We start from the raw sequence: 26,867 nt of genomic DNA, 5'->3' as shown, positions 1-26,867 counted from the left end.
CGTCGCTCGAGCGCGGCGTGACGAGGGTGGGGGTGGGGCACCCCCGACCCACAGCCTCGCCCAGCGCTCCCCGGGTAGGGCTCGGGCGGGGCTGTGCTGAGTTAAGACGGGGGACTCGGCGAGGGCATCGTGTGCCTGTCTCTTTAAGAAACGGGTGCCTTGTGCACAGCCCGGTTTCCATGGATTGGTGGATCGGGCTGGGACGGACGGAAAGTTGACGCTGATTGGCTAAATTTTTGTTGGCGACTTTAGATGCGGAACGCTAGGGCTGATTGGCTGATATGCACGGCGTGGGCGGTACCATCTCAGTGATTGGTTAAGGCTGCAGGAGCTGTAGAGTTGCGATGGCACCGTCAGGGCCATTGGCTGACCTGGTTCTGCTGCTGGTGGCGGTTGTATCCCTGATGGGGATTGGCTGCAGCGGGCGGGCTTCGCGCAGGCGCGGTAGCGTGGCAGCGAGCCGGCAGCGGGGCTGGTAATGTCCGCCCTGCGGCGGCTGCTGTACGGGCCGGAGGCGGAGCGGGCTCGGCCGGAGCCGGAGCCGCCCCCAGGCCCCTGGGGCATGGAGCCCCGGGCGTGCCCGCAGCACCGTGGGGCTGGGATGGGGCCGGCCTGGCCCGGGGGCAGCTACTGGGACAGGCCCGGCCGGGGCGGCGGCCCCCAGGTAACTGGGACCCCCTGGGGGGCTGGAGCGAGCTCTGTGGGGCGCGATCCCGGGGCTGGAGCGAGCGCTGTGGGGCGCGGTCCCGGGGCTGGAGCGAGCGCTGTGGGGCGCGATCCCGGGGCTGGAGCGAGCGCTGTGGGGCGCGATCCCGGGGCTGGAGCGAGCGCTGTGGGGCGCGATCCCGGGGCTGGAGCGAGCGCTGTGGGGGGCGGTCCCGGGGCTGGAGCGAGCTCTGTGGGGCGCGGTCCCGGGGCTGGAGCGAGCTCTGTGGGGCGCGGTCCCGGGGCTGGAGCGAGCTCTGTGGGGCGCGGTCCCGGGGCTGGAGCGAGCTCTGTGGGGCGCGGTCCCGGGGCTGGAGCGAGCTCTGTGGGGCGCGGTCCCGGGGCTGGAGCGAGCTCTGTGGGGCGCGATCCCGGGGCTGGAGCGCGCGCTGTGGGGGGCGGTCCCGGGGCTGGAGCGAGCGCTGTGGGGGGCGGTCCCGGGGCTGGAGCGCGCGCTGTGGGGGGCGGTCCCGGGGCTGGAGCGAGCTCTGTGGGGCGCGATCCCGGGGCTGGAGCGAGCTCTGTGGGGCGCGATCCCGGGGCTGGAGCGCGCGCTGTGGGGGGCGGTCCCGGGGCTGGAGCGAGCTCTGTGGGGCGCGGTCCCGGGGCTGGAGCGAGCTCTGTGGGGCGCGATCCCGGGGCTGGAGCGCGCGCTGTGGGGGGCGGTCCCGGGGCTGGAGCGAGCGCTGTGGGGGGCGGTCCCGGGGCTGGAGCGCGCGCTGTGGGGGGCGGTCCCGGGGCTGGAGCGAGCGCGGTGGGGGGCGGTCCCGGGGCTGGAGCGCGCGCGGTGGGGGGCGGTCCCGGGGCTGGAGCGCGCGCGGTGGGGGGCGGTCCCGGGGCTGGAGCGCGCGCGGTGGGGGGCGGTCCCGGGGCTGGAGCGCGCGCGGTGGGGGGCGGTCCCGGGGCTGGAGCGCGCGCGGTGGGGGGCGGTCCCGGGGCTGGAGCGCGCGCGGTGGGGGGCGGTCCCGGGGCTGGAGCGCGCGCGGTGGGGGGCGGTCCCGGGGCTGGAGCGCGCGCGGTGGGGGGCGGTCCCGGGGCTGGAGCGCGCGCGGTGGGGGGCGGTCCCGCAACAGAGGCTGGAAGGCCCCTAGGGGCTGGGAGGGGAGCATGGCTGGGGGCGTCCCCGGGCATGCTCCTGCCCTAGAGACCGGGGGTGTGGGTGTACCTTATGAGCACTCCTGAAGGGAGCTGGGGAAGGCTCCTGGGGTTCCAGGGTGCAGATGCCCCAGGTGTAGTGGTCTGTCACTAGCCTGGTGTGGAAAAGATGACTGCCCTAAGATGCAATTAAGCTAAATAGTTGCTGTGTTCCTGAATCCTTTGCACGCCTCTGCTTAATTGATTACACATTTCTCTTGCTGTTTCTGTACTCAGGGCGACTCTCCATCAGCTCGCCCTTAAGCTGGTGCACTATCTTAGAGGCTTGAGCCTACAGCTACTGGAAAGTGCCTCTGTGCAATGCCACCTCAAAGGCCGGAGAGGGAGGAATTCTGGTTTTGGCAGCTAGCCTGGAGAGGCAAGAAGCCTGGAAAGGCTTGTAATTACATTGTGTGTGAGGATTTGAAAATAGCTGACACCTTAACATGCTTTCAGGCCTTTATAGAATGTGTTAAGTCACATATAGCAGACTGTTCAGGCAAGCTCTTCTTTCCCTGATTTAGTTGGGGATTGGTCCTGCTTCGAGCAGGGGGTTGGACTAGATGACCTCCTGAGGTCCCTTCCAACCCTGGTATTCTAGGATTCACAGCACTGCAACATATCTTATTATGGATTCTCTTTGCATGTTTTTGATTAGACATTGTCTAATCTTCTGCTAGTTCTAGTGCTGTCACTTTTCACCCCTCTGGGACAGTGGGTATACATGAATGCAGATCATGTGCTCTTTCCTAAGTCTGCACTCATCCCCTCCCCTCCCCTAGTTAACCTCCTCCCCCAAACAACCCATTTTTCATATAGTTCAAGGCAAAGAGGTAATAGACTGTGGTTGTATTTTAATTTGGTCCTTTTAGCAGGTGGGTCACCAGGCTAAAGGGAATCTCTCTCCTAAGGCATGTGGGTCTAGACATCACTGTGGTGGTAGCCAAGTATCATCTCAGAATCCACAGGCACAATTCTTCAGGCAGGCTAAGGGGTGATGAAGTGTGGCTGGTGAGTGGAGTTATCCTGGGTAGTGGGATCTGGTAACTCACTCTTTATGTGACTTGGGAAGAACTGTAGAAGGAAAAGAGACATCAGAAAAACAGAATGAGGTCTGAATTTTCCTATCCTAAGCAGCAGAGAACTAGTGGATCAAACGGTGGTTTCTAAAGTTAACACTGCTTGTTGGACTCCAAAGGTTAATTAATCTACTTTAGAGTCTAGAACATTCAGGTTTTTATTCATGGTCAAAAGTGAAATTACCCAGAGCATCCAACTTCTGTGGTGCTGTCAGCACCCTGCCCTGGTCTGAGAGTTGGGGATCACAAGCTTGGGAGCTTGTCCTCCTGTAAGCTGTGAGAAGTATGCTGAGAGCAGAGCTAGCTTGAAGATGTGTTAAAACATGCTTTTAGAAAGGGGTTGTGTCTCTTTCAATTCCTTTCTCTGTACAGACCCCCACAATACGTGCTCAGAGGAACAAAGCAGGTTGGCGATCTCATTGCATCCTGTACAATTAGAGGAGTAACTTCTTCCCATGGGAACTGTGTTAAGATGGAAGGTGCTAGAGAAGGTGCTGATGGAAGGTGCTAGAGAAGGGCTGTGGATTACAGTGCAGTGCTGAAAAGGGTGTCAGATAAGAATGGTTTCCTAGCTCTGTTGTCACAGTAAGATGGTAACAGTCTGATTCACCCTAAGCACAGACAGGTTCCTGGGACTGAAGATTGCAGCAGGGGCTGTGTTGCTACCTGTACAGCTCAGAGCAAGGCTTGCCAGTGTTCCACATCAGTTCCTGACATCAGGCTGACCCTGGCTGCCAGCAGCCAGCTCTTACAGTGAAAGACACCTAGTAAGCTTGAATATAGCAAAGGCAAGGACGGCAGGGGAGAGGTGCGTCTGTAAAAGTGTTGTTTGCAGCAGTACCTAGCATGAATGTCAGTGAGCACATTCCAAGAGCCTTTTTCATGAGGAGTTAACTGCATCTGTGTATTGCTAATAGCAAATGGGCAGCATGAGTACTCGTAGTTCTTTGTGGCTGCTGTATCTTTAATGAGCTTGGGCTGCTGTTCCTCGTTATACACGGAATGAACTCTTCCCCTTTCTTTCCTGAATGGGGAGACTTCTGTTCATTACTGTGACCGATATGGCAATGTCCTGGGCAAACCTCACTTGAATGAAGTTTAAGTATCTTAGGAGTTGATTGTATAAAAATGCTAATGTTTATGTATTATTGTGGGATTATATGCAGCTTCTTTAATGGGGGGGGGGGGGGGGGACAGGACTAATGTAAACCCTGGGAAGTGCTGTGAGCTTCAGAGGACTCTGAAACTGTGTGTTAGACAAACCAAATTAAGTGGGCTTGCTAGGAAATACTTGGGAGGAGGGGAAGGTGCCTTCTCACCCAATTTTTAGCAGCTGTGCCCTGAGGAAAGTGTGTTGTTTGCTGATTGCCTGTTACACGAGGACAAGCTCAGAAGCCCAAACTGGATACAAGACTGACTCTCAGATTTGCAGGTGGGGAGGGGGTTGCACTTGTTCTGAGCAAAAGCTGTTATGAACTTGTGGCCACAGAAAAACTCCTGTGTGGGGTTGGAGGGACTGTTCATCGGCCAGAAGCCTTGTTGGAGTTAGGGGGACATCTCTGGTAAGCTTATTAGCATGCGTGTAGGTTCTTTTATTGTTTTTATATTTTTTCTCTGTAATGATTTTTACTTTAAGAATAAAATCTGCTTGCTTAGAGCTGTGTGGTAACTTTATTGTGGGCAATTACACTGTTTATAGCCTCTGAGGAGAAAAGTAAAGCAGGCCTGTTTAGGCAGTCTGACAGCTGGGGAAATCACAGTGTAGGCAGGGATCTGTGCAGCCTGGAAGTACTCCAGTAATGGGGGAGAGACGTGTCTCTGCTCAAGAGAGGTGATGGCTGGGGAGCCAGAAATCTGAGAGTAGGTGCCCTTGTTGGACCATGAAGGAGGAATAAACGTGCAGTTGCCCTTGGACTGTGACCATTGCTATCTGCAAATGAGTTTTTATTTTCCTTCTTAGGAGCAGCCTCCTTATCCTGGCTATGGTTCCAACTACTGGAACTCTGCGGTGCAGCCTAGAGTTCCCTACCCAAGTCCGTACCCCGCTGGACCTGAGTTACAAAGCCAGGTATAGTAGAAGGGCAACTCTTTCACCTCTTGTTTCTTTTGAATCTGAAAGGTTTGTCTTGTTGGGGTGAGGTTAAAGCCATACCCCAATACTAAAGGGCTGGTTTCCCTTGAAAAGAAAGGACCCAAGAATCCCCCACAGGCGATGTTCCTAAGCACTTGGTTCCTTTGCCCATTTCTCCTGACTGCATTAGCATCAGGAAATCCCACATACTGATGTGAAAATATTAAATTGGGTTTGAACTGGACACTGAAACTTTAAACTACTTTAGCATCCATGCCTGAAACTCTTTAGCTAATTGTTGAAGCTCAGTGCAAATGTATTAATCTCCTTTGCTGTCAGTGTTGGTGACTTCCAGCTGCTTGATATGAAATGCACTGTGTCGTGTTGCCAGCAAACTGAGAGTAATTTGGGTAATTATTTTTTTATCAGTGGTCCAACTAAATGAAGAATCCCAAATGACTCTTCTAGTGTCTTTCAGTCAAAGAAGCCAAAATGCTTTACAGACTCTTAAAACAGTCATGTGTTAGGCAGGTTTTTATTCTGTTTTATAAATAGGGAAACTGAGGAACAGACAGAAAAAGTGACTTGCCTGCGGTCACGCAGTGAGTCAGTGGTGGAAGTGGGAATAGAACCCACTCCTCTGCCCTACCATTAGATCACCCTAGAAGCTACAATCTGAAACTAGAGCTCTGGAAAGCAAGAAAATGCCTGTGTAATTTAACATTGCAGCCAAAATTAATCCTATAGACTGAAAATGCTGAAAGACATACACATTCTGCCCACTCCCCGAAAGCTGCGGGCAGAGTAGACTCTTCCTTGCCCTTCTCTCCCTGCCCATCCTTGATGTGTGTTTGGAATTCTTGCACCCTGGTACTGGGCAAATTCTTCTGGTTTCTTTATCCTGCCAGCTGAAGAAATTCGCTCTTATCTTGCCACTAAAGCAGATACAACATTGGTATGGCTGGTGACCCTGTTTATAAAGCCCTACTCTATACAATAGCAATCTGGTATGTTCTGTTTGAACACTCCTCTCATTGGAAAACGTTATTTAGCTAATTACAAAGCACGTGTTGCTTTAGGGTTTCATACTTGCATCTCATCTGCTTAAAGTATAACAGTAAAATCTCACCTTATGCTCCTATAGCATGAGATGCGCTAGGGTTTGTGTTACAAGATGAATTTGGCTTCCCATCGTGATTGTGGTTGGAGCAGTCATTCTCTAAGGACTTTACACTTCTTTTTTTTGAGAACCAGTGTGACCGTGTTTCTTACCTGACAGTGTTAGTGCGTTTTTTATTTGGTTGAAAAGGAAAGAGCTTTTTCTGTTTTGGGAACACTAACACCCTCACTCTGGTGACTATGGATAAGGTGTGTTTCATGCTCCTTGAATGAACTTGGATGTACAGTAAAATCTGTAAAAACACAAGTGGTTTGAGCATTAGCCTGCTAAACCCAGGGTTGTGAGTTCAATCCTTGAGGGGGCCATTTAGGGATCTGGGGCAAAAATTGGGGATTAGTCCTGCTTTGAGCAGGGGGTTGGACTAGATGACCTCCTGAGGTCCCTTCCAACCCTAATATTCTATGAAAGACAAGCCATGTAGGAAAAGCAACTTGAGCCTTTGGATATGCACAGGTCAAACGGTTGCTATTTGGAAATAGTATAAATGCAATGCAAGTGTGGGTGTGTAGTGCCTCGCACAATGGGCCCTGTGATGCTAATGCACTACAAATAATACATATTTCTTATTAGGAATATTGGAATAATAACACTTACTCATACGCAAAGTCAGTATTAGCACTAGTAAAAGATAACAAACGCTTTTTGCAGAAAATGCATCATTTTAATTCCCAGCTTTTGAAAAGGAGCAACTTAATTTATTCAACATTTTACACAAAAAATGGAAAGCAGTTTCCTCCCTGTCTTATTCATTGGCAAAATTGAAAAAGGTGGGGATAGGAAAAACAAAATGAAAAGTAGTTAAATTTTTCTTCCAATTTTTTCCAAATAAGAGAATTTTTTGCAAAAAATTCCCTCTTCAAATAGGCCATTTTTTAAATTGGAATAAATTGTTTGAAAAATGTCAGCCAGCTGTTGTCATTATAAATGACAGGACTTGCATCAGGCATGAGCGTATGGAAACTGTTTAGCAAACCTCACGATTGGGAATACACATGTGATGTGCATGTAGGGAAAGAGTCTGGTCCCAACTGCTAGTTGCATTACAGCCAAAGTAATCTAGGAACTCAATGCTTCCTCCAATGGAGGGGAAGAGGATGGGAATTTAGTGCTTGAGAACGACTCCTATGACTTTCCTCGTTTTTAAAGAGATTAACAAAATAAAAGGCCCCAGCTGTGTAGGTAGTGAAATGCCTGATAATCTGTAAGAATGGCTGACACTTTAAATAATAAAAAAGAATAGTGTAATCCTCAGTAGAGGGCATTGTACTTCCGCTTGCCTGCAGAAAAAAGGGAACTGACAGAAGACTTTCTCTCTACTCTCTGGTCCCATGACTCACTCTTCTTGGCTGTTAGTATTATTTATTATTGGTATTATAGTAGTGCCAAGGAGCCTGAGTCACAGACCAGGATCCCATTGTGTTATAGCCACATCAGTAAATATTAATTCACCAGATCACATGCTCCAAGATATTTCGTATCTAAGTTGCTTGGATGTTTCCAAACAAAATTTGCCAATGCGCAGTTAAGGCTGTCAGTTTATTCTCCCCTCCAAAATTATCTAATTTATTTAAGTATTACTCTTGAGAATGTAACCACTATAAAGTCAGCACCTTCTTAGTTCTGACTGTTCTATTGCTGTGACCGCTGTGGCCCTCTCTTCCTCTAAAGACGAAGTATACTGTGAGGATGAGACAGAACTAACAAATGCCTTTCTCAGTGCAGCAGATTTAGGCACAGAGACAGAGAGGGGTTAGGCTATAAACACAGCTTCCCCACAGACAGTAACTTCAGCCTCCCACGTCTCAGTCCTACACCAGACTCTTCTACCAGCTTACCTGGTCAGAACAAAACTGACCTTCTCCAACTGTCTTGTGGATGTCACTGCATTCCATTCCCTCTCATTGCTTCCTATGCTTCGTTGCTAAGAGCCTTGGTGTGTGTCACTGACCACCATTATTACATATACATGTTGCATATGACCAAGATGTATGTAATAAGACTAAGGAGAGATTTCAAGGCTGGTGGGAGCCATCGTGATTTTACAGGCCCCTGTGACCACTCACTGTGGGCAGTCCAAAGACAGCTACAAGTTGCCAAAACTCCAATTTGGGTCAGAGAAACCTGAAGCCCCAAGACAGCCCATTTTGGGGGCTGAAGGAAACTTACGTATAACAGCTGAAGGCAGAGTGTACTATCCCATTTCTCTGCGCAAGAGAAAATACACAATTACTATAGGAAAAATGCTAAATTGAGGGGAAAGTGCCCCCCCAAAAGCCAGCTGAGACAGATGTGCTTGAGGATGCAGGGCTGAAGAGCAAAGGCAAGTTGGAAGGTGCTGCAGCACAGCACCTGCTGCCCCTGGAAGAGGGGAAGTAGTAATGATGGAATAAGATCATCCACTGGAGAGGGACATGGCCACAGCTCTGCAGCCAGAAGAGGAGGAGGTGATGGAAGGAGAAGACTCACTGAAAGGTTCTGAATCCTCTCCGCTGCGTTTAGATGGGGATGTTGGAGGAGACAGTCTGATCCAGGGTGTTGCAGCTGCTTGCCCACAGTCAAAACAGGATATAGGCTCTCTGGAAAGAGATGATCTGGTGAAGTGGCTCTTCCTCCAGCTTCTGGAAGAGGAGAGGAGGCGCAAGGAGGCAGAGAAAAGGTGGGAGGAGGCAGAAACAAAATCTCAGCAATTTCTCCTGGAGCTAGGAAAGAGAGCGAACAGGTTGGCTCTGAGCTCCCAGGTCAGACCTGGAGAAGCACTCCCTCCTCACCTAGCTTCTCCAGACCACTTACAGCCATCACGCTCTTTCTGGATACACATTCAGAGGGCATATCAGTGGCTGAAAGACCAGTGGTCCCTACGTATAAGTCCAAGAGACTCATTGCAGTGATGTGAGGGAGGCTGACGACTATGCAGAAATGTGTCGGTACAGGTTTAGGGAGTACAGATTCCAGGAGGCAGAGGGACCCCAGGAGGCTCACACTCACTTGTCTGAGCTGTGCCACAAGTGGATCCAGCCCAAAAGCACGAGTGCAGCACGGATTGCTGACATGCTAATCACAGAGCAATTCCTGCAGATCCTCCCACATGATGTTCAGGCATGGGTTAGGAGGAAGAGGCCAGACACTGGGAGTAGGGCTGTGTCCTTGGCAGAGTACATCCTGGCCATCAAGGAGCATGGTCAGTGCTCAACACTGGTAAGGCCTCCAGAATGTCCCATGAGGGAGAAATGTAGGGCTGGAAAAGCAGGGGGTGGGATTATGACTTCAAGGACCACAAATGCGCTTCCTGATGAGAAACTGGAAAGCTTGCACACATGGTCACATAGCTTACTGCGACCCTGAGAGTGCTGCACTGTGGGTGGAGGGGTGGGGATTGGATTAGAATAATAGAATCATAGAATATCAGGCTTGGAAGGGACCTCAGGAGGTCATCTAGTCCAACTCCCTGCTCAAAGCGGATGCTCTCATCCCTATGACACATGAGGCAACCCAGGGTTGCCACATTTCTTACTCCATTGCAGTCTGTTCCATGACAGCAACATCTTTGTCAATAGTTTTCTTATATGTCATCTGCTGTCTTCCTCTTTTCCATCTTTCACCAAGTGGTGTCCAGTCAAGGGCTTATCTAGGAATGTGTTTTTTCTAGGGCTGTCAGTTAATCACAGTTAACTCACGCGAGTCACTCAAAAAATTAATCTTGATTAAAAAGATTAATTGCAGTTTTAATTGCACTGTTAAACAATAGAATACCAATTGATATTTATTAAATATTTTGGATGTTTTTCTACATTTTCATATATTGTATTCTGTGTTGTAATTGAAATCAAAGTGTATATTTTTTATTACAAATATTTGCACAGTAAAAATCATAAAAGAAATAGTATTTTTCAATTCACCTCATACTGTTACTATAGTGCAATCTCTTTATCGTGAAAGTGCAACTTACAAAGGTAGATTTTTTTTGTTTGTTACATAACTGCACTCAAAAAATAAAACAATGTAAAACTTCAGAGCCTACAAGTCCACTCAGTCCTACTTCTCATTCAGCCAATTGCTAAGACTAACACATTTGTTTACATTTACAGGAGATAATGCTGCCTGCTTCTTTTTTACAATGTCACCTGAAAGTGAGAACTGGCATTCGCATGGCACTGTTGTAGCTGGCGTTGCAAGGTATTTACATGCCAGATAGACTAAACATTCATATGCCCCTTCATGCTTCGGCCATCATTCCAGAGGACATGCTTCCATGCTGATGATCCTCGTTAAAAAAATAATCCATTAATTAAATTTTGACTGAACTCCTTGTGGGAGAATTGTATGTCCCCTGCTCTGTTTTACCCACATTCCGCCATATATTTCATGTTATAGCAATCACGGATGATGACCCACCATATGTTGTTCATTTTAAGAACACTTTCACAGCAGATTTGACAGTACGCAAAGAAGGTACCAATGTGAGATTTCTAAAGATAGCTACAGCACGCAACCCAAGGTTTAATAATCTGAAGTGCTGTCCAAAATCTGAGCGGTATGAGGTGTGGAGCACGCTTTCAGAAGTCTTAAAAGATCAGCACTCCGATACAGAAACTACAGAACCTGAACCACCAAAAAAGAAAATCAGCCTTCTGCTGGTGGCATCTGAATAAGATAATGAAAATGAACATGCGTCGGTCTGCGCGGCTTTGGATTGTTATCGAGCAGAACCTGTCATCAGCATGGATGCATGTCCCGCAGAATGGTGGTTGAAGCATGAAGGGACATGTGAATCTTTTAGCGCATCTGGCACGTAAATATCTTGCAACGCTGCCTACAACAGTGCTATGAGAATGCCTGTTCTCACTTTCAGGTATCATTGTAAACAAGAAGCAGGCAGCATTATCTCCTGCAGATGTAAACAAACTTGTTTGAGCGATTGGCTGAACAAGAAGTAGGACTGAGTAGACTTGCAGGCTCTAAAATTTTACATTGTTTTATTTTTGAATGCAGTTTTTTGTACATAATTCTTCCTTTGTAAGTTCAAATTTCATGATAAACAGATTGCACTACAGTACTTGTATTAGGTAAATTGAAAAATACTATTTATTTTTTACAGTGCAAACACTTATAATCAAAAATAAATATAAAGTGAGCACTGTACACTTCGTATTCTGTGTTGTAATTGAAATCAATATATTTGAAAATGTAGAAAACATCCAAAAATATTTAAATAAATGGTATTCTATTGTTTAACAGTGCGATTAATCGTGATTAATTTTTTAATCACGCATTTAATTTTTTTCATCACTTGACAGCCGTAGTCTTTTCATATCTGTACAAGATACCCAAACACTTTCATCCTTATTTCTCAAATCATTGTCCCTACAGTCTGTTGGTCAGTCCTTTGTAACACATCAGCATTAGTTACTTTATCCCACCAGTGGACACCAAGTACTCTCTGTAAGCATCTCTTATGTAACGCGTTAAGTTTCCTGTTGCCAAGTTTCTGAAGAATATAACCTTGTGGGTATCACAATGACATTGTATAACTTTAACTTGGTTCTTATGTGACTCTCCTTACTTTTCCAAATCCAATATCAGTGTCAAATATAGGGGCTCAGTAATCATGGTGCTTCTGTGATTGACGTGACAATACAATATGACAAACAAGTGTATGCTCCTGAGATAGACAATCAGTGCTGATGGCCAGCTCAATCAGGAAGTGGAAGCAAGAACTGGAAAGGCTTGTGAAACTGATAGATATGGGGGGGTTGTTTGGGGAATCAGGATGTGGAGTAGTATTTGCAAATCCTTCACTAACTGTAAGTGTTGTATAAAGGCAGGGATCGTGAAAACCAGAGAGGGGGTTGCGGAGGGAAGAGGGCTGTTGGGGCTAAGGGGTATTCTATCATGAGGGTCTGTTGAAATGGAAAAGAGATTGACCTCTTTGGTTGTCAGGGTGATAGAAATCAACCTTTTCCAGGGATTCTAGGGCCATGGAGCACCAGAAACAGTTATGTGGATAAGCCTGTAGAGGGCTAATCGGTACTAATCAGTATACCTGGGCACAAGGTAGGGATCGCAAGCAGTGTGCTGAGCAGCACCTGACAGTGAAATAATGTTGACCTGCCTTACAGGGGTGGTGGAGAGGCTTAATGTTTGTAAAGCATTCTTGTCAGCCTCTCATTGGAATCTCTGTAATGCTTGATAATAAGACATGGCAGGAGGAAGACAATTAAATTTCTACCCTATATTTTTTCCCCAACCCACAAATTTTCAAATGCAAAACCTCTATCCTACTTCAATGGTAAAACTTTAATCACTCCAGTGAGAAAGAGTTATGGTTCCCACAGCAACAAGATTAATATTCCTTGCTGGTGTGTGCACAGTTGCTATGGAAACCATAACTCTGAATTTCCTGATTTGAGACTAAAATCCCTATTTTGCAGTTGTCTAAAACCTATTCCACTCTTCTCCTACACAGCTATGTTGCTGCTCCTATTCCAGACCCTAGAGCCTTTGGCCACTCATAGAATCACAGAAATGGAGAGCTGGAAAGGACCTCAGGAAGTTATCTAATCCATCCCCCGCAACCTCCTGTCTTTCTGGGGCAGGATTTAAGTGTACCTAGACAGGGGTTTGGGAGTTTAAGGACAGGTTAGACAATGATGGAGATTCCACAATCTCCCTTGGTAACCTATTCTAGTACGTAATACTTGGTTAGAAATTTTTTCCTAATATCCAACCTACATCTCCCTTGCTGCAAATTAAGCCGATTACTTCTTGTCCTTCCCTTGATGGACACGGAGAACAATTGCGTGTTGTCCTCTTCGTAACAACCTTTCACATATCTGAAGACTTAGCATATCCTCCCTCAGCCTTCTCAAAACTAAATATGCCTAATTGTTTCAACCTTTCCTCTGAGATCGGGTTTTCTAAACCTTTTATCATTTTTATTGCTGCCCTCTGGACTGCTCCAGTTTGTTCACATCTTTCCTAAAGTGTGGTGTCCAAAACTGGACACAGTTTTCCAGCTGAGGCCTGACCAGTGTTGAGCAGAACAATTCCCTCCCATGTCTGACATACAACATTCCTGTTAATACATCCCAAAATGACATTTGCCTTGTTCACAACAGCATCACATTGTTGACTCATATTCTATTTGTGACCCACTGTAACCCCCAGATCCTTTTCAGCAGTATTGCAGCCTACTCAGTTATTTCCCCGTCTTGTATTTCTGCATTTGATTTTTTCCTTCCTAGGTGCAGTCCTTTGCATTTCTCTACATTGGATTTTATCTTACTTATTTCAGACCAGTTTTCAAAGCGATCTTGACAAATTGGCATTCATTCCTGTCCTCCAAAGTGTCCCCGTCCCCCCCCCCCCCGGTTGGTGTTGTCCACATTCAATCTGTGTCCATCTCCCAAATATGTTCTCTGCTTGTTTTTCAGGGACTGGAGTCTCCCTACACAAATGGAGCCTATGGCGCCCCTTACCCCTCAGCCCCTGGGGCTGCTCCACACTATGCTAATCTGCCACAGTCAAACACTTACTATTCTTCTGGGCACCCTCGGGCCGCCTATCCAGCAGAGTCTCCGAGCATGTACCGGCCGCCATCACCAGCCTCGCACTGGAATTATCCCCCACCAGACTGCCCCCCGGAAGGCCCCTCTCTCAGGAGGCAGGCCCCAGGATACTCCCCACCATCGGTAAGGAAGCTAATACAAGGAATACATGCTTCCTTTGGGAATATGCTTGCGGCTGGTGTGAGTACAACCCAGCTCAGTATTGGATATAGCCCTTCTGAAGCAAAGGTTGGCATGCGCTAGCCTAAGGGCAGTCTGCCCTTCCAGCTACCAGCTATTCAGGTCTGAGCCCTAGAAGTGCACTACATAGCTGCTGTTCTTGGCTCCAGCACGGGAAATGTTTACCCCGAGGTCCATCTCATGCCCCAGGTCTCTCATCTCTCCAACACAGCCCAGTATTTTGACTGACACTGTGCTGACTTAGACTGCAGCTAAACTACATAAATTGCCAAGAGAGCCAGCCATGCCCACTCTTATAAAGATGTGTAACCACTCCCTTGGCCTAGGACTCAGAATTAATAGGCTGACATGTCAGAGCCAAGGTAGCTGGTCTGACTTTGTGGCTCTTAACAAGGAGTGTTTAGTAGGAGTGGAGAAGCATGTCCAAAGGTATTTCCAATGACTGAGTGAACATGACCTTGAAAGTACTACCTTCATTTCCCTCTTCCTGCAGACCCCAGGTATGCCTGTCCCACACTATCCATATGGAGGAGATACCAACCCTGGCATTCCACAGCAGGGGCCTCCACCACCACAACCAAGACCCCAGGATGAATCTTGGGCTTCCTCTGGCATCTATGGGATGCAGCCACGTTATGCCTGGCCTGCTGCTTCAACACCCCAAGGAAGTCCATTTGTTTCAGAATCATCTCCATCCTGGCCTGGCAATGGAGCTCCTTCTCCTCATCCTCCAGCTCATGATACAAAGGTAAAGATTTAATTTTTTGACACTTACTGGTGCCTATATTAACTCGGCCGTATGGGTCACTGCACAGCAGTGCAAAAACCCCTTCCCCAGAAGCTTAGCATGCTGCTTTTACAGTGCTTCTAGCTCCCGCTGGCGCAGGGAAGAAAAGATCTTGCTTGGAAATCCAATACTGTTTGGTATTTACATACTGCTTTTACAACTTCAGAACGCTGTACAATGCTAAATAATTGTAGAGTGAATCCGTCAGTCAGGATGAGCTCTCTGACTGCAGGTCTGTGATCAGACCACTAGACTACACTGCTTCCCTGAAAAACACATGTACTTTTCATTTCTTTGAAGTGCTTCCACCTTTCCCCCCTCTGTTAAAGTAATGGGTTCATACTACATAGAACTAAACTAATTAAAACTAGGAATTCTCACAATGGTCTTTTAGATCCATTAACTTGGATATTCATAAAGAATATACAGAGTTATACTTAATGCAAAAAATTAAAGGGAGGTATTGGAGGGAATATCAGATCTCATGCTCCAGGTCTTAAAACAGTCTCTCATTAGTAGGGATTAGGGTGAGACCTTTATGGGGGGCAGATTATCCCATATCTGCCTGCTGCAGGGTTTCTTGCATCTTCCTCTGAAGCATCTGGTGCTGGTCACTGGGAGCTAGGAGACTGGGCTAGAAGGGCGTGTCCTGATCCACACGCAATTGTTGTGTTCCTGTCCAAGTGAACTCCTGGGCACAGAAATCCTTTACTAGACGTCGCTAAAAATTAGTGTTGTGGGAATAATGGATTCTGTTCCTTCCTAGTCTCACCATTCTCCTCTTTACAGTTAGAGGCCCTGGCCACACCAGGATCAGATCTCTGGAAGGTACAACTGTGTTGACAAAGTACTTGCTAGCAGGATTCTAATGTGGATTTTTTTGAATAGCATGGCCATGAATTTGTCACCTGGGAATAGTTATAAAATTGTGTAATACACTCCCTGGAAAGAGAGGTTTCAGAGTAACAGCCGTGTTAGTCTGTATTCGCAAAAAGAAAAGGAGGACTTGTGGCACCTTAGAGACTAACCAATTTATTAGAGCATGAGCTTTCGTATCTCTCATGATCCACTCAAATACATCCACACATACCAGAGGAATTGTGCTAGAATCCTGCTAGCAAATATCATGGCTAAACATAGCTGTAGCAAGTATAATCCTGACCTTGCTGTGGGCTATTTCACAACTGTCGCATTGTCATTCCGCAGACACAGAGTTTTGTGAACCAGATGTGGTTCCTCTAACTAGTTTGTTCTTAAATAGGTCAAAGACTTGATCACTAGCTGTCTCTGAGCATTCCTTTTTGGGCTTGTTTATGGGCAGCAATGCTTATTGAAGAAAGTTGTGTAAGTTTCACGTTATTAGGTCACAGAATATTATGACATCACGGTGGATGACAGTCTCAAAGTGCAGGCCTCATCCTTAGTAACTTCCATTACCCGAACCCTTTTTGCACTGCCATCCTGGGCATGCACATCTTCCAAATGAGCAGGGAGAGAGACTGGCCCTGCTGCTCAGAGATCTGCTTGCATTCCCTCTTTGATGTGGGATAAGAAAACTGATGTTGAAGGAAACAAATTTTAAAACCTCTGCTTGTTTCTGATTTAGGATACTTCTTATGACAAACCAGACCAAGGAGCAAACCACAACAACTACTTTCCAGAAGTCAATCATCAGCCCTCTGGGACTATGAATGATCACAAATCAACTCAACTAAACACCAAACCATCCCATTTCAATCCCAAAGTGCAATACAGCGCACAGCCCCAAATGTATGATAATGTACCTAGGAAACCACCTTTGAACCAGGATGCAGGTTTTAAACCCAGCAACCAGCCTTTGTCAAACTCCCTGGGAATGCAGCCAGGGATTCAAAGAGTTATGCAAGTTATGGAGGAAGTTGAGCAGTTGGAGCAAGAGGTGGATGAATTTGTAGGGAAAAAGACGGACAAAGCATACCGGCTCCTGGAGGAAATGCTGACCAAGGAGCTGTTGGAACTGGATTCCATAGAGACTTGTGGCCAGGACAATGTTCGACAGGCTAGGAAGGAGGCTGTTCATAGAATCCAGGCCATACTGGAAAAACTGGAAAAAAAGGGATTGTAAAAGACAGATGGTAACAATTCAAGGCCTGCTATGGACATCCCAAAGCTCTCTGGTTAGGCTTAATTCTCGGTCCGCTTCTAACTTCTGTTGACCACGAAAAGCAATAAAGTCTGATGATACTTTAATTTTTTTTTTTTTAAACCCAACAAATAATAAATTGGCTGTGGACGAATGAAGGGAGGATTGAAACATCAGTCCTGAATTTTCAGTTTGTTGTTCCAGGCCAACGAATGTACAGACAACTGTGGAATTTTGACACTGCCAAACAAAGTGCTTTTGCCTCTGTGGGTGTCTACATGCTTTTCATCGGCAGGAGAGGAAACTGTTGTATGGAACAGACTTTTCTATACTAGGCCAAATGTGTGTCTGTAGATGCCACCTGCTGCCCCATGGCTTCTTAAATAGCTGGAATATTTGTCAAGTTTTGTAAGTTACAAAGGCATTGCAACACACAGCAAGAACAACAAGACTTCATGCTCTTGGACCACTATTCTTGTGTATTATTTACAGCTTCATCACTCTAGTCATTGAGATTGATGCGTATTGTTCTGTGTCTTTTTGGTGCACGCTGTCGTACTGTCTTGAAGTGCTGGTGGAAGAGACCATATTAGCAACCAGTAAATATGGCAACTTCACACTGTTTTCTTCTATATAGTGAGAACTATTCAGTGATGTTTTATGTGGGGGAGAGGTAATAAGGAACACAACTGGGAGCTTTTGAATTCTGCCTCTGAAAAGGCAGTGGTACAAATGAGAGATGGCGGCAAGATCCTAGGGAAGTGAAACATTTGGAAATGATTTTTCAGGGCAAATTGGGGTAAAAATCCACTTTTTAATTGTAATGTCCTTTCACAGAATGCAGTTTGTAATCCATTATAATCTGCATAACTGGTGGTTCTGTACAGTGCACTGTGGAGGGGAGAGGAAAAACATCTGCCTTTAACCGGGGGGCTACCACATCTGAAATTAAGTAGTCATTACTGTGTATGATAAGAAAATAAACTCTGGCAAGTTTTAAAAATAATTTTGTACTGATAAGTCGGAAATGACTTTCTTTAAAGTTTGTGTGAAACTATAAATGGAACCTATTGTAACCAAAGCACCTGGAATTCTGTCTTTGCAGCAGATCCTCATAAGACAAGGCAGCAAGTGGCATGGAAATAGTGACATTCATGATGTTGAAAGGGGGTTGGTGCTACTTTTGTGACGGCTTGGAGCAGACTAGTTCTGTGAACACTTTAGCCTTTTGCTCCTGAAATAATGACCACATTTCCCTGAAGCCATCCAGCCTGGCATTCTGTATGCTGCTAGTCAATGCAGTGGAAGATGTATGTTTGCAGATTCTACATCCTTAGTGCACCTGAATTCTGCTTCATAGTACTGACCTCTCCAACTGTTCAGATCCATCCTCATAGTCATGCATGTGGTTGGCAGTCTAGAAAATATACTCTGGGCTAATCCAGAAGAGCAGAGTAATCCGTCTGGGCCAATAAATGTTTTGGTTTGGAGGACCGTGTTTAATAGCAATGGCAGAGACCAACCAGGCCTAGCTAACGCTGTTTGGGATCTGATTCCCAAGAGCACAAGCTATGTTCTAGCTCGCCACTATATTGTAAAGAGCCTCCAGTTCTATGCTAATATAAGGGGGGAGATCTGGTTCCAAGGGCTGAACGTCTGCAGGAGGTAATGGTACAACATTAATGAATTAAACAATGGTTGATGCTACCAGTGCTTCTGAGAATTAATGTTATCCTGGTGTAACAGTGACAGACCCCGGTCGGCAGGCGGGATCAAATCTGGGACTTTTGGAGCTTAGTGCAGGAGCCTCTACCACGTGAGGCTGTCGAGCAGACTCATTTTCTCTCTCTCTAAGTGGTCTCGGTGCCACTAGATAGGACAGAACACCACACCCAGAAGGCTTGTGGGTTACACTAGCACTTCCTCTCACCTGCACACTTCATGGCAGAATATTTATTTATATAATGTGTGAGAAGTTTGCCACGTAACTACCCTTGCTGTCACAGCTAGTTATTTTCCCTGGAGGAGCAGAGAGAGAAACACCTATTTGTTCTGGGCATTTGTACTCCTTTAATTTAGTGCACAGTTTAAATACCCCGGTGCTAGGAATGTGAAATCCTTAGTGCAATTGCTGTGGGGCCCTAGCTGTGTCTCCGTAATATGCTTAAAATTTTCCCAGTAAAATTACTGCTTCAGGCTCACAGAAGAGATCTAAGATTTAGCAGAAGCTTTGTTTTTGAAAGGGAACACTAACGGGAAAAGGCTTCTTTGCTGAGATGAAGTTAGCTAGACAAAAACTGTACCAGTAAAATACTCCATTTGCTGTAACCTTACAAAATTAACGGCACAGCTTAGCTCCTCTTCTTCAAATTCTCTGGTGACCTAGGGTAGCACTGTCATTATGTAGGCTGTGGAACCTGCAGCCTCCTCGCTAGAAGTAAAATGGTCAAAACAGGCGAGTGACTTACATTAATTTACATAACTTTGCCGAGCAACTTTTCATAGAAATGTAGGGCTGGAAGGGACCTCAAGAGGTTATCAAGTCCAGCCCCTGTGCTGAGGCAGGACCAAGTATACCTAGACCATCCCTGAGAGGTGTTTGCCTAACCTGAACTTAAAAATCTCCAGTGAGGGGGATTCCACAATGTCCCTTGGAAGCCTATTCCAGTATTTAATCTCTGATAACTACTCTTTGAGGATGGACTTTCAACTAGTTATATACCCACCGTATGGTAATTTCACCTAGACCACATTTCCTTAGTTTTATTATGAGAATGTCATGGGTGACTCTGTCAACAGCTTTACTAAAATCAAGCTATCACCTATACTGCCTATCCATTAGGCCAGTAATCCTGTTAAAGAAGGAAATTAAGTGGGAGTAGCATGATTTTGCTTGGCATATCCATGCTGACTGTTATCCTGTAGGTGCTTATAAATTGGTTGTTTAATAATTTGTTCCAGTATCTTTCCAGGTATCAAAGTTAAGCTGACTGGACTGGAATTCCCCAGGGCCTCTTTTGTTCCCTTTTTTAAAGACAGTACTATGTTTGCCCTTCAACCCCCTGGGACGTCATCTGTCCTCCATGAGTTCTCAAAGATGATCACCAATGAGAACTTTTGTTCCCTCTGACTATAGGCTTTAAAAGCTCTCTTCCATCAGCTAATTAAACACTAATTATATCAACCACTCAAAAAAAGCAATGAAGGGTTAAGGTTGAGCTCAAACTCCTTGTGACTAATAAGGATTTAAGATGGTGGCATTATACTACTTCTTAGGTCTGGGCTTTTGCCTCTGCATTTTGCACCATTCTGTCTTTGTTAAACTAACTGTGGGCTTGACCATGTTCTCCTGAGCACCTGCCATCTGCGCTGTGGAGTTACGCCATGTGGGCTGTTCAGTTCAACATAGTTTTCTTTGCAATGAACCCCTCCCTGTCCTGTGTGCTAACACCCACCTTACTACCTTCCAAAAAGGGTTATGCATGCCTGCTGAAGTGTCCCCTAAAAATGATTTTCAAAATAAAAGTCCCTATTGGACAGAAGGCTACCTGCTTCATTGAGTTATGCAGCTTAGACTAACAATGTGTGGCATTTATGTCTTACCAAAATTAATCATCACAGGTGCCCCATGTGAGGAAGGTGAATATTATCAATTATTTAAGCTTGCAGAGGAAGATGGGCTACAATTTGAATGGATTCCAAAGAATCCCACCCCTCAGTGCTGTGCTCTAACCACTCCCTTTTCATGCGTTATTTAGGTTTTCTTAATTGGGGAAAAGATATTAGTCTCCTAGTTTCTCAAGTGCAGAAGCACTGTGAAGACAAGCTGGGCTTTAAAACATTCTGGCTTATGACTAGCTCGAAAACAAAAGTGCCCATTAAGTTACTTAGTGCTAGCGAACACCTTGAAACTGCTTTTCAAAGTGATGACATCATAATGATAACATGGAACAGGACACTAAGCTCATCAAGAAGTCAGGGAGTGCAAATCCAAGAGACTTGCAAAGTCTCTGTTTTCAGTCTCATCTCCTGCCACTCTGTACCCTTGTGCTTGTGCTGCAAAAAGACTGACTTTATGAACAGTGCCTGAAAGAGGTATGATGGGTAGCCATATCGGGGGGGAGAACACTTATCTTTTCTTCAGAATGATTTGAACATAGAGCTGAGTGAACAAGAAATGGACAGAGGATTTCTTATGTGTTATGATCATTTTAAATGTAGTTAAACTTTGTGATGGGAGAGTAAGCTTCACTATTTCCGAGTCTTGCGTATCCTCCAAGCTCAGTTTTTATTAGGCCCCAATTCAGTATAGTACTTAAGCAGATGTTTCTGCTTTACTGAATAGGGACTGACTTAAACACATGCTTAAACCATCTGCTTAAGTCTCATTAAAGTCAATGGAACTGCAGCATATGACGACTTGCTTTGCCAAATAGAGGGCCATCGTTATTCATCTGAATCCAAGTGAAAGCAGTTGGTACATGAAGTTATAGCTCTGAAATGCATACACAGTTATGGAAATAAGACAGGGTTGTTTCCTCGAGAACAGGCATAGAGGGTTTTTTTGAAATAACAAATGGTTTTAGAATTGTAGCTGCATCTTAGCCTTTGTGCTGCTTTTCTCCGAGGATATTGTTTTCTAAGTGTAAGCTCTATAGCAGTCACTTATTTACAGGTAAGTGAGGAGACGAAGCGGTGATTAGATTCAATAAGAATTTGAGATTCACTGAACTTACTCTTTAGCTTCTGGTTTCCTTTTATTAAAAGCCAAATTAAGAACAAAATTGCTGTACCTCCTACACTCCAATGTCTTTAATAGTGATTTCCAGAATTCTCTCACTTGCTATGCAACTGTCAGCTTTAGCTGACGATTTCTGAGAACACAGAGGATCATAGAGCAATCCTGGACTACCTCACCAGCTAACAGATAACATAACAATGTGGTGAGCCAGCACAGAAGAACAACATGCACATTCAACTGCTTTATAATCCACAGTGCTCTATGGACTGGGACAAAGGTTTACTACGGCTGACAACTGGGCAAGAATGACATCAGTCGATACATTCCGAGGGAACGGTCCAAGAATATCCATGGTATTTGGGAGTCAGACAAAGTCAGGAGGAGATGGGGCTTTTTCTTTTTTAAATTAAAAAGCTGAACCTCCAACAAAAATGATAATGTGGCCTACAAACCTCTATTGGTTGTAATTGCCTGTGTGACTGTGGCTGAATAGATATTGGCTAGCCTTTTAGAAGATGATGTCCTCTTCTAGGGTTTGTAACCCACTGTGTGTGACTACAAAATTCAGTGGAAAGGTTTGGAGGAGGAGAGTGTATTGAAACAGAGGTAATGGGCATGAAAATGTCCTGTTTAGAAAAAGGGCTGAAATGTTAGTTTATCCTTTCAGCAAGCTTAGTTACTGAACAGCTCTGTGGAGAGGCGTTATTGGTAGATTACGCTCTTAGCCAAATAGCAGCATGCCTTTATCCATCAGGCAGATAGACGCTTTCATTTGTTATAGTGGAAGATGAACAACTGATAGCTCTGGTGCAGATTAAAGCACACCCTTCTGTTTTCTGGCCTGTAAAAAATTCCAATTGATATGACATTCTGCTTGCCCAAATCCCTACTGCAGTTTCTAGCCTCCACAACTCTCACAAACTAAGTGGGGTCAAACTGGGTCAGCACTTGGAGGGGAGTCCTGTAAGGAACACACCAAACTGGCAATGATGGTACAATAGAAGGTGCTTTTGGCTATTGAATGAGTGGCCAACAGAACATAGGAGTGCTGTGCTATTGGAGGTAGCGATCTGTCTTTCAGACAAAACATAAAACTGATCCTTCCATAGCACTTTTCAGAAGAATTATCCCCCGTGTCCTTGTCCTACTCCGGTCATTATATTCTGCCGTCTTAATTTCCTCTTCAGTTCAACCGGACTGTATTCGTCACTTCTTGCCTTAAACCTGTTGGACTGCACTTTGTCATGTAGTAAGTTACGTGATCTCTGCGTGTGTGTTTGTAAGGCACTTTGTGATCCTTCTAAATGAAAGACAGTATGGAAATGTACAATCGTTATCACAAGGAATTCAGACAGTGGAACACTCGGTCAAGTGCTGCTGTTACAACCACAGCCAGCGAGGCCAGAATGGGCTCCTAATCTACATGAATCTCTACAGGGATGGGGCCTTTGCCACCCATACAACAACCCTGTCCACTCCTGGAAACAGAAGCTCAAGTAAAAAGCACTTTCAGTCTTTCTACAAAGACAAAACCCTTCCAATTTACTTTCTTTTTCAAAAAGCACCATCTGTTTAGAAATATACACAATCCTATTCATGTTAAGGCACTAGGTTGTATCGATAAAACACAGTGCATGCAAGAGACTTTGAAAAATAAAAGTTAAAGAAATGTCTTGTGGCATTGATTAGAGATCACTCTCTGAAGTGCTCATTTGCTTTGGGGGTGGCAGGCAGTTGGCACATAGAGCATGGTACCCTGTGAGGCTGCCATGCAGGTTTGTTGTATGAACACAAAGAATCCATGCCATGAGCAAAGTGACTAGCTGAAACCCTGAAATCAAGATTTGCTATGATTTCTAAATTGCTTTGGCTTCAAAAGCCTGGGCTGGCAGCCACCTTTTCAATTAATGCATGGCACCCGGTACATGTACCCACTAGCACAGTGTGCACGTGTGCGGATCCCCAGACTGGAACAGACGGAGGTGCTTAGCATCAGGATTAACATGCACTGGCCAAGTTGTGTGGTAGAACCTTACACTGCACCTTCCTGCGCTATGCATGACTCTAACCAGCGCTATTCATCACTGACTTTCATGAGCACAGAGATTCCTCACCAATTTAAAAAGCAGGATGCTATAAAGCCAGTCTGTCCACAGCACATCTCTGGGCCACACGTGGTCCTGGTGAGTGCCTAATGTCCCACTGATCTATATTGCACACAGGACTACAACCCTTTCATGTGGCCCTCTGCGTAACAGCTACTCTGCAACACAGCAGCTGGTATGCAGTGAATGGCTTCTCTTTTCTTCTATTGTTAGTGAGTGAATACAGACAAAGAAGCAGGAGATGGGGACAGGGGACCCAGCACCAAACCAGAAAGAGCACAGTGTTTCCTCCTGAAAAGGGACTGGTGGAATGAGAAATACAATCAGCTGAGCAAGCCAGCAGAATCAGCAGCTGAAGGTACAGTCCTGTCTGATGCAAGAATGATTAACTGTTCTGGCTCAACTGCAGCAGCCAGAGCTTCATTTTATAATAAATTGGCAGCCTCCAAGACAAAATTGTTTTCCTTTGCATTGTGTCCCAATGGGCTCCGTTATTCAGGGCCTTGAGTGTCTTGATTTGAATATGTGATCACTAGGTTGCACTTACAGCCAGGCAACGTGTAAACAACCTTTTTGTATTCTCAGACTGGCCCTCTCTCTCTAACTCAGTGGTTCCCAAACTTTAACAACCTGTGAACCCCTTTCACTAAACTGCCAAGTCTCGCAAACCCCCTCCTAAAAATGAGTATTTCCAGGGATTTTCTCCTTTACCTGAGTATAAAGGATAAAAGCAGTGATCTTGGAAATATAAAATTTGTTTTTATGACACGCTTATTACACACTATTTATTGGTTTCAGAGTAACAGCTGTGTTAGTCTGTATTTGCAAAAAGAAAAGGAGGACTTGTGGCACCTTAGAGACTAACCAATTTATCTGAGCATGAGCTGTAGCTCACGAAAGCTTATGCTCAAATAAATTTGTTAGTCTGTAAGGTGCCACAAGTCCTCCTTTTCTTTTTGGGAATACAGACTAACACAGCTGCTACTCTGAAACTTGCCACAAGTACTCATTTAATAACAGTGCGTTTTGCTGCTATGTACTAGCCATAGCAGTTTAACCGTTAGCATTTACAAATAAAACCAGGGCAGCTTTACAGTATGTAAAAATGAAGATATACAAGCTCTCCCACCTCAGCCCCAAGAAAGTCTTTTTTCCCCAAAACTATGTTTAAACGATTGGATAGCTGAGATATGTTTCATGCCAGCGGATACGAAATGGAACAGCTGGGAAATACATCTATATTATAATTTTTTATAATGTTCTTCTATACACAGGCCAGAAATTCTGCAATGTGTATTTTACTCTCTTTTCCCCCAGCTTTTTTGAGAGGGATGCTGGCTAAGAGTTGGTGGAGTAGATATCTATTTATGTATGCAGTCCTTTATATTTTATCTTGTATTGTATATTTTAATTTATAGGATGAGTGTACAAAGCATGGGAAAGGCACTTAAAATGTTTATAAATATGAATAAATGAAATACATATTTTACTTAGTTAAATCAAGGTATTCCTAGTACCTCTACCATCCCCGCGACACCCGATGTATTGACTTTCTCTGTCTGATCCAGCAGTGCTGTGTGCTCACTTGTGTACAAATGCACGTACAGATGTATGCACACCCTCCTGTCTGTATGTCTCTGTGTTTCACCATGAGTGACACTTACACAAAATCCCGCTGGGGACCAGGACCCTTCCTCCTCATCCTCAAGCTTTCCACGGACCCTCCTCCAGCAGCGCTTGGAAACAGCACCCTGATGCTCTCAAAGCAGTCGATTAGACAGCAGCCCAGACTCAGCATGTCCCTCCTCTGTACCCGCTGCTTCTCCCGTCTCCCCACCCCGGACCCTTCCAGCCCCCCACCCGCCCCTCTCCCGGGCGGTCCCATCTCCCCACCCCAGACCCCTCCAGCCCCCCACCCACCTCCCGGGCGGGCCCCTCTCCCCACCCCGGACCCCTCCAGCCCCCCACCCACCTCCCGGGCGGGCCCCTCTCCTCACCCCGGACCCCTCCAGCCCCCACCCACCCACCCACCTCCCTCCCTCCCGGGCGGTCCCATCTCCCCACCCCGGACCCCTCCAGCCCCCCACCCACCTCCCGGGCGGGCCCCTCTCCCCACTCTGGACCCCTCCAGCCCCCCACCCACCTCCCGGGCGGGCCCCTCTCCTCACCCCGGACCCCTCCAGCCCCCCACCTCCCTCCCGGGCGGGCCCCTCTCCCCACCCCGGACCCCTCCAGCCCCCACCCGGGCGGACCCCTCTCCTCACCCCGGACCCCTCCAGCCCCCCACCCACCTCCCGGGCGGGCCCCTCTCCCCACCCCGGACCCCTCCAGCCCCCCACCCACCTCCCGGGCGGGCCCCTCTCCCCACCCCGGACCCCTCCAGCCCCCCACCCACCTCCCGGGCGGGCCCCTCTCCTCACCCCGGAACCCCTCCAGCCCCCACCCGGGCGGACCCCTCTCCCCACCCCGGACCCCTCCAGCCCCCCACCCACCTCCCGGGCGGGCCCCTCTCCCCACCCCGGACCCCTCCAGCCCCCCACCCACCTCCCGGGCGGGCCCCTCTCCCCACCCCGGACCCCTCCAGCCCCCCCCCCACCTCCCGGGCGGGCCCCTCTCCCCACCCCGGACCCCTCCAGCCCCCCCCCCACCTCCCGGGCGGGCCCCTCTCCCCACCCCGGACCCCTCCAGCCCCCCCCCCACCTCCCGGGCGGGCCCCTCTCCCCACCCCGGACCCCTCCAGCCCCCCCCCCACCTCCCGGGCGGGCCCCTCTCCCCACCCCGGACCCCTCCAGCCCCCCCCCCCACCTCCCGGGCGGGCCCCTCTCCCCACCCCGGACCCCTCCAGCCCCCACCCGGGCGGTCCCGTCCCCCCCGGGCGCTCAGGGCTGTTACAGGGCTGGGCAGGGCGGGCTCCTAGAGGGGCGACCCCCCTTGGGGCCAGGCCGAAGGGCCGAGACAGGGCCAGGGCGGTGTCGGGGGCACCGCGGAGGGGCAGGGCCAGAAGCCCTTTGCCCCCCGCCCCGCCTTGGGCCCGTCCAACCCCCTCTTCTCTTTGGAGGCCAGCCCCGCAGCCCCCTGCCCGGGCCCCCCCCGCGCAGCGCCCCGGCCCCGGCCCGCCCCGCCCCGCCCCTCCGGGCCTCGTCCCCCGCGCCGCGCCGCGCCCGAGGAGGAGCCGAGCCGAGCCGAGCCGGGCCGGGC

General features: G+C 47.4%; 1 protein-coding gene across 1 annotated transcript; it reads left to right on the top strand.

The window, feature by feature from the left end:
* Nucleotides 1-426: 426 nt before the first annotated feature.
* On the top strand, nt 427-17,904 carry BAG4 (BAG cochaperone 4). The gene is made up of 5 exons (XM_073325251.1): nt 427-664; nt 4,879-4,986; nt 13,600-13,857; nt 14,408-14,662; nt 16,308-17,904. Exons 1-5 carry the CDS (start codon nt 479-481, stop codon nt 16,803-16,805), a joined length of 1,305 nt encoding a protein of 434 aa, XP_073181352.1. The 5' UTR covers nt 427-478; the 3' UTR covers nt 16,806-17,904.
* Nucleotides 17,905-26,867: the final 8,963 nt, after the last annotated feature.

Source organism: Lepidochelys kempii, chromosome 26, assembly GCF_965140265.1.
Source record: "Lepidochelys kempii isolate rLepKem1 chromosome 26, rLepKem1.hap2, whole genome shotgun sequence".
Classification (NCBI taxonomy): Eukaryota; Metazoa; Chordata; order Testudines; family Cheloniidae; genus Lepidochelys; species Lepidochelys kempii.
Note: the sequence above shows the minus strand (reverse complement) of the source record. Positions and strands in the feature narration are given on the sequence as shown.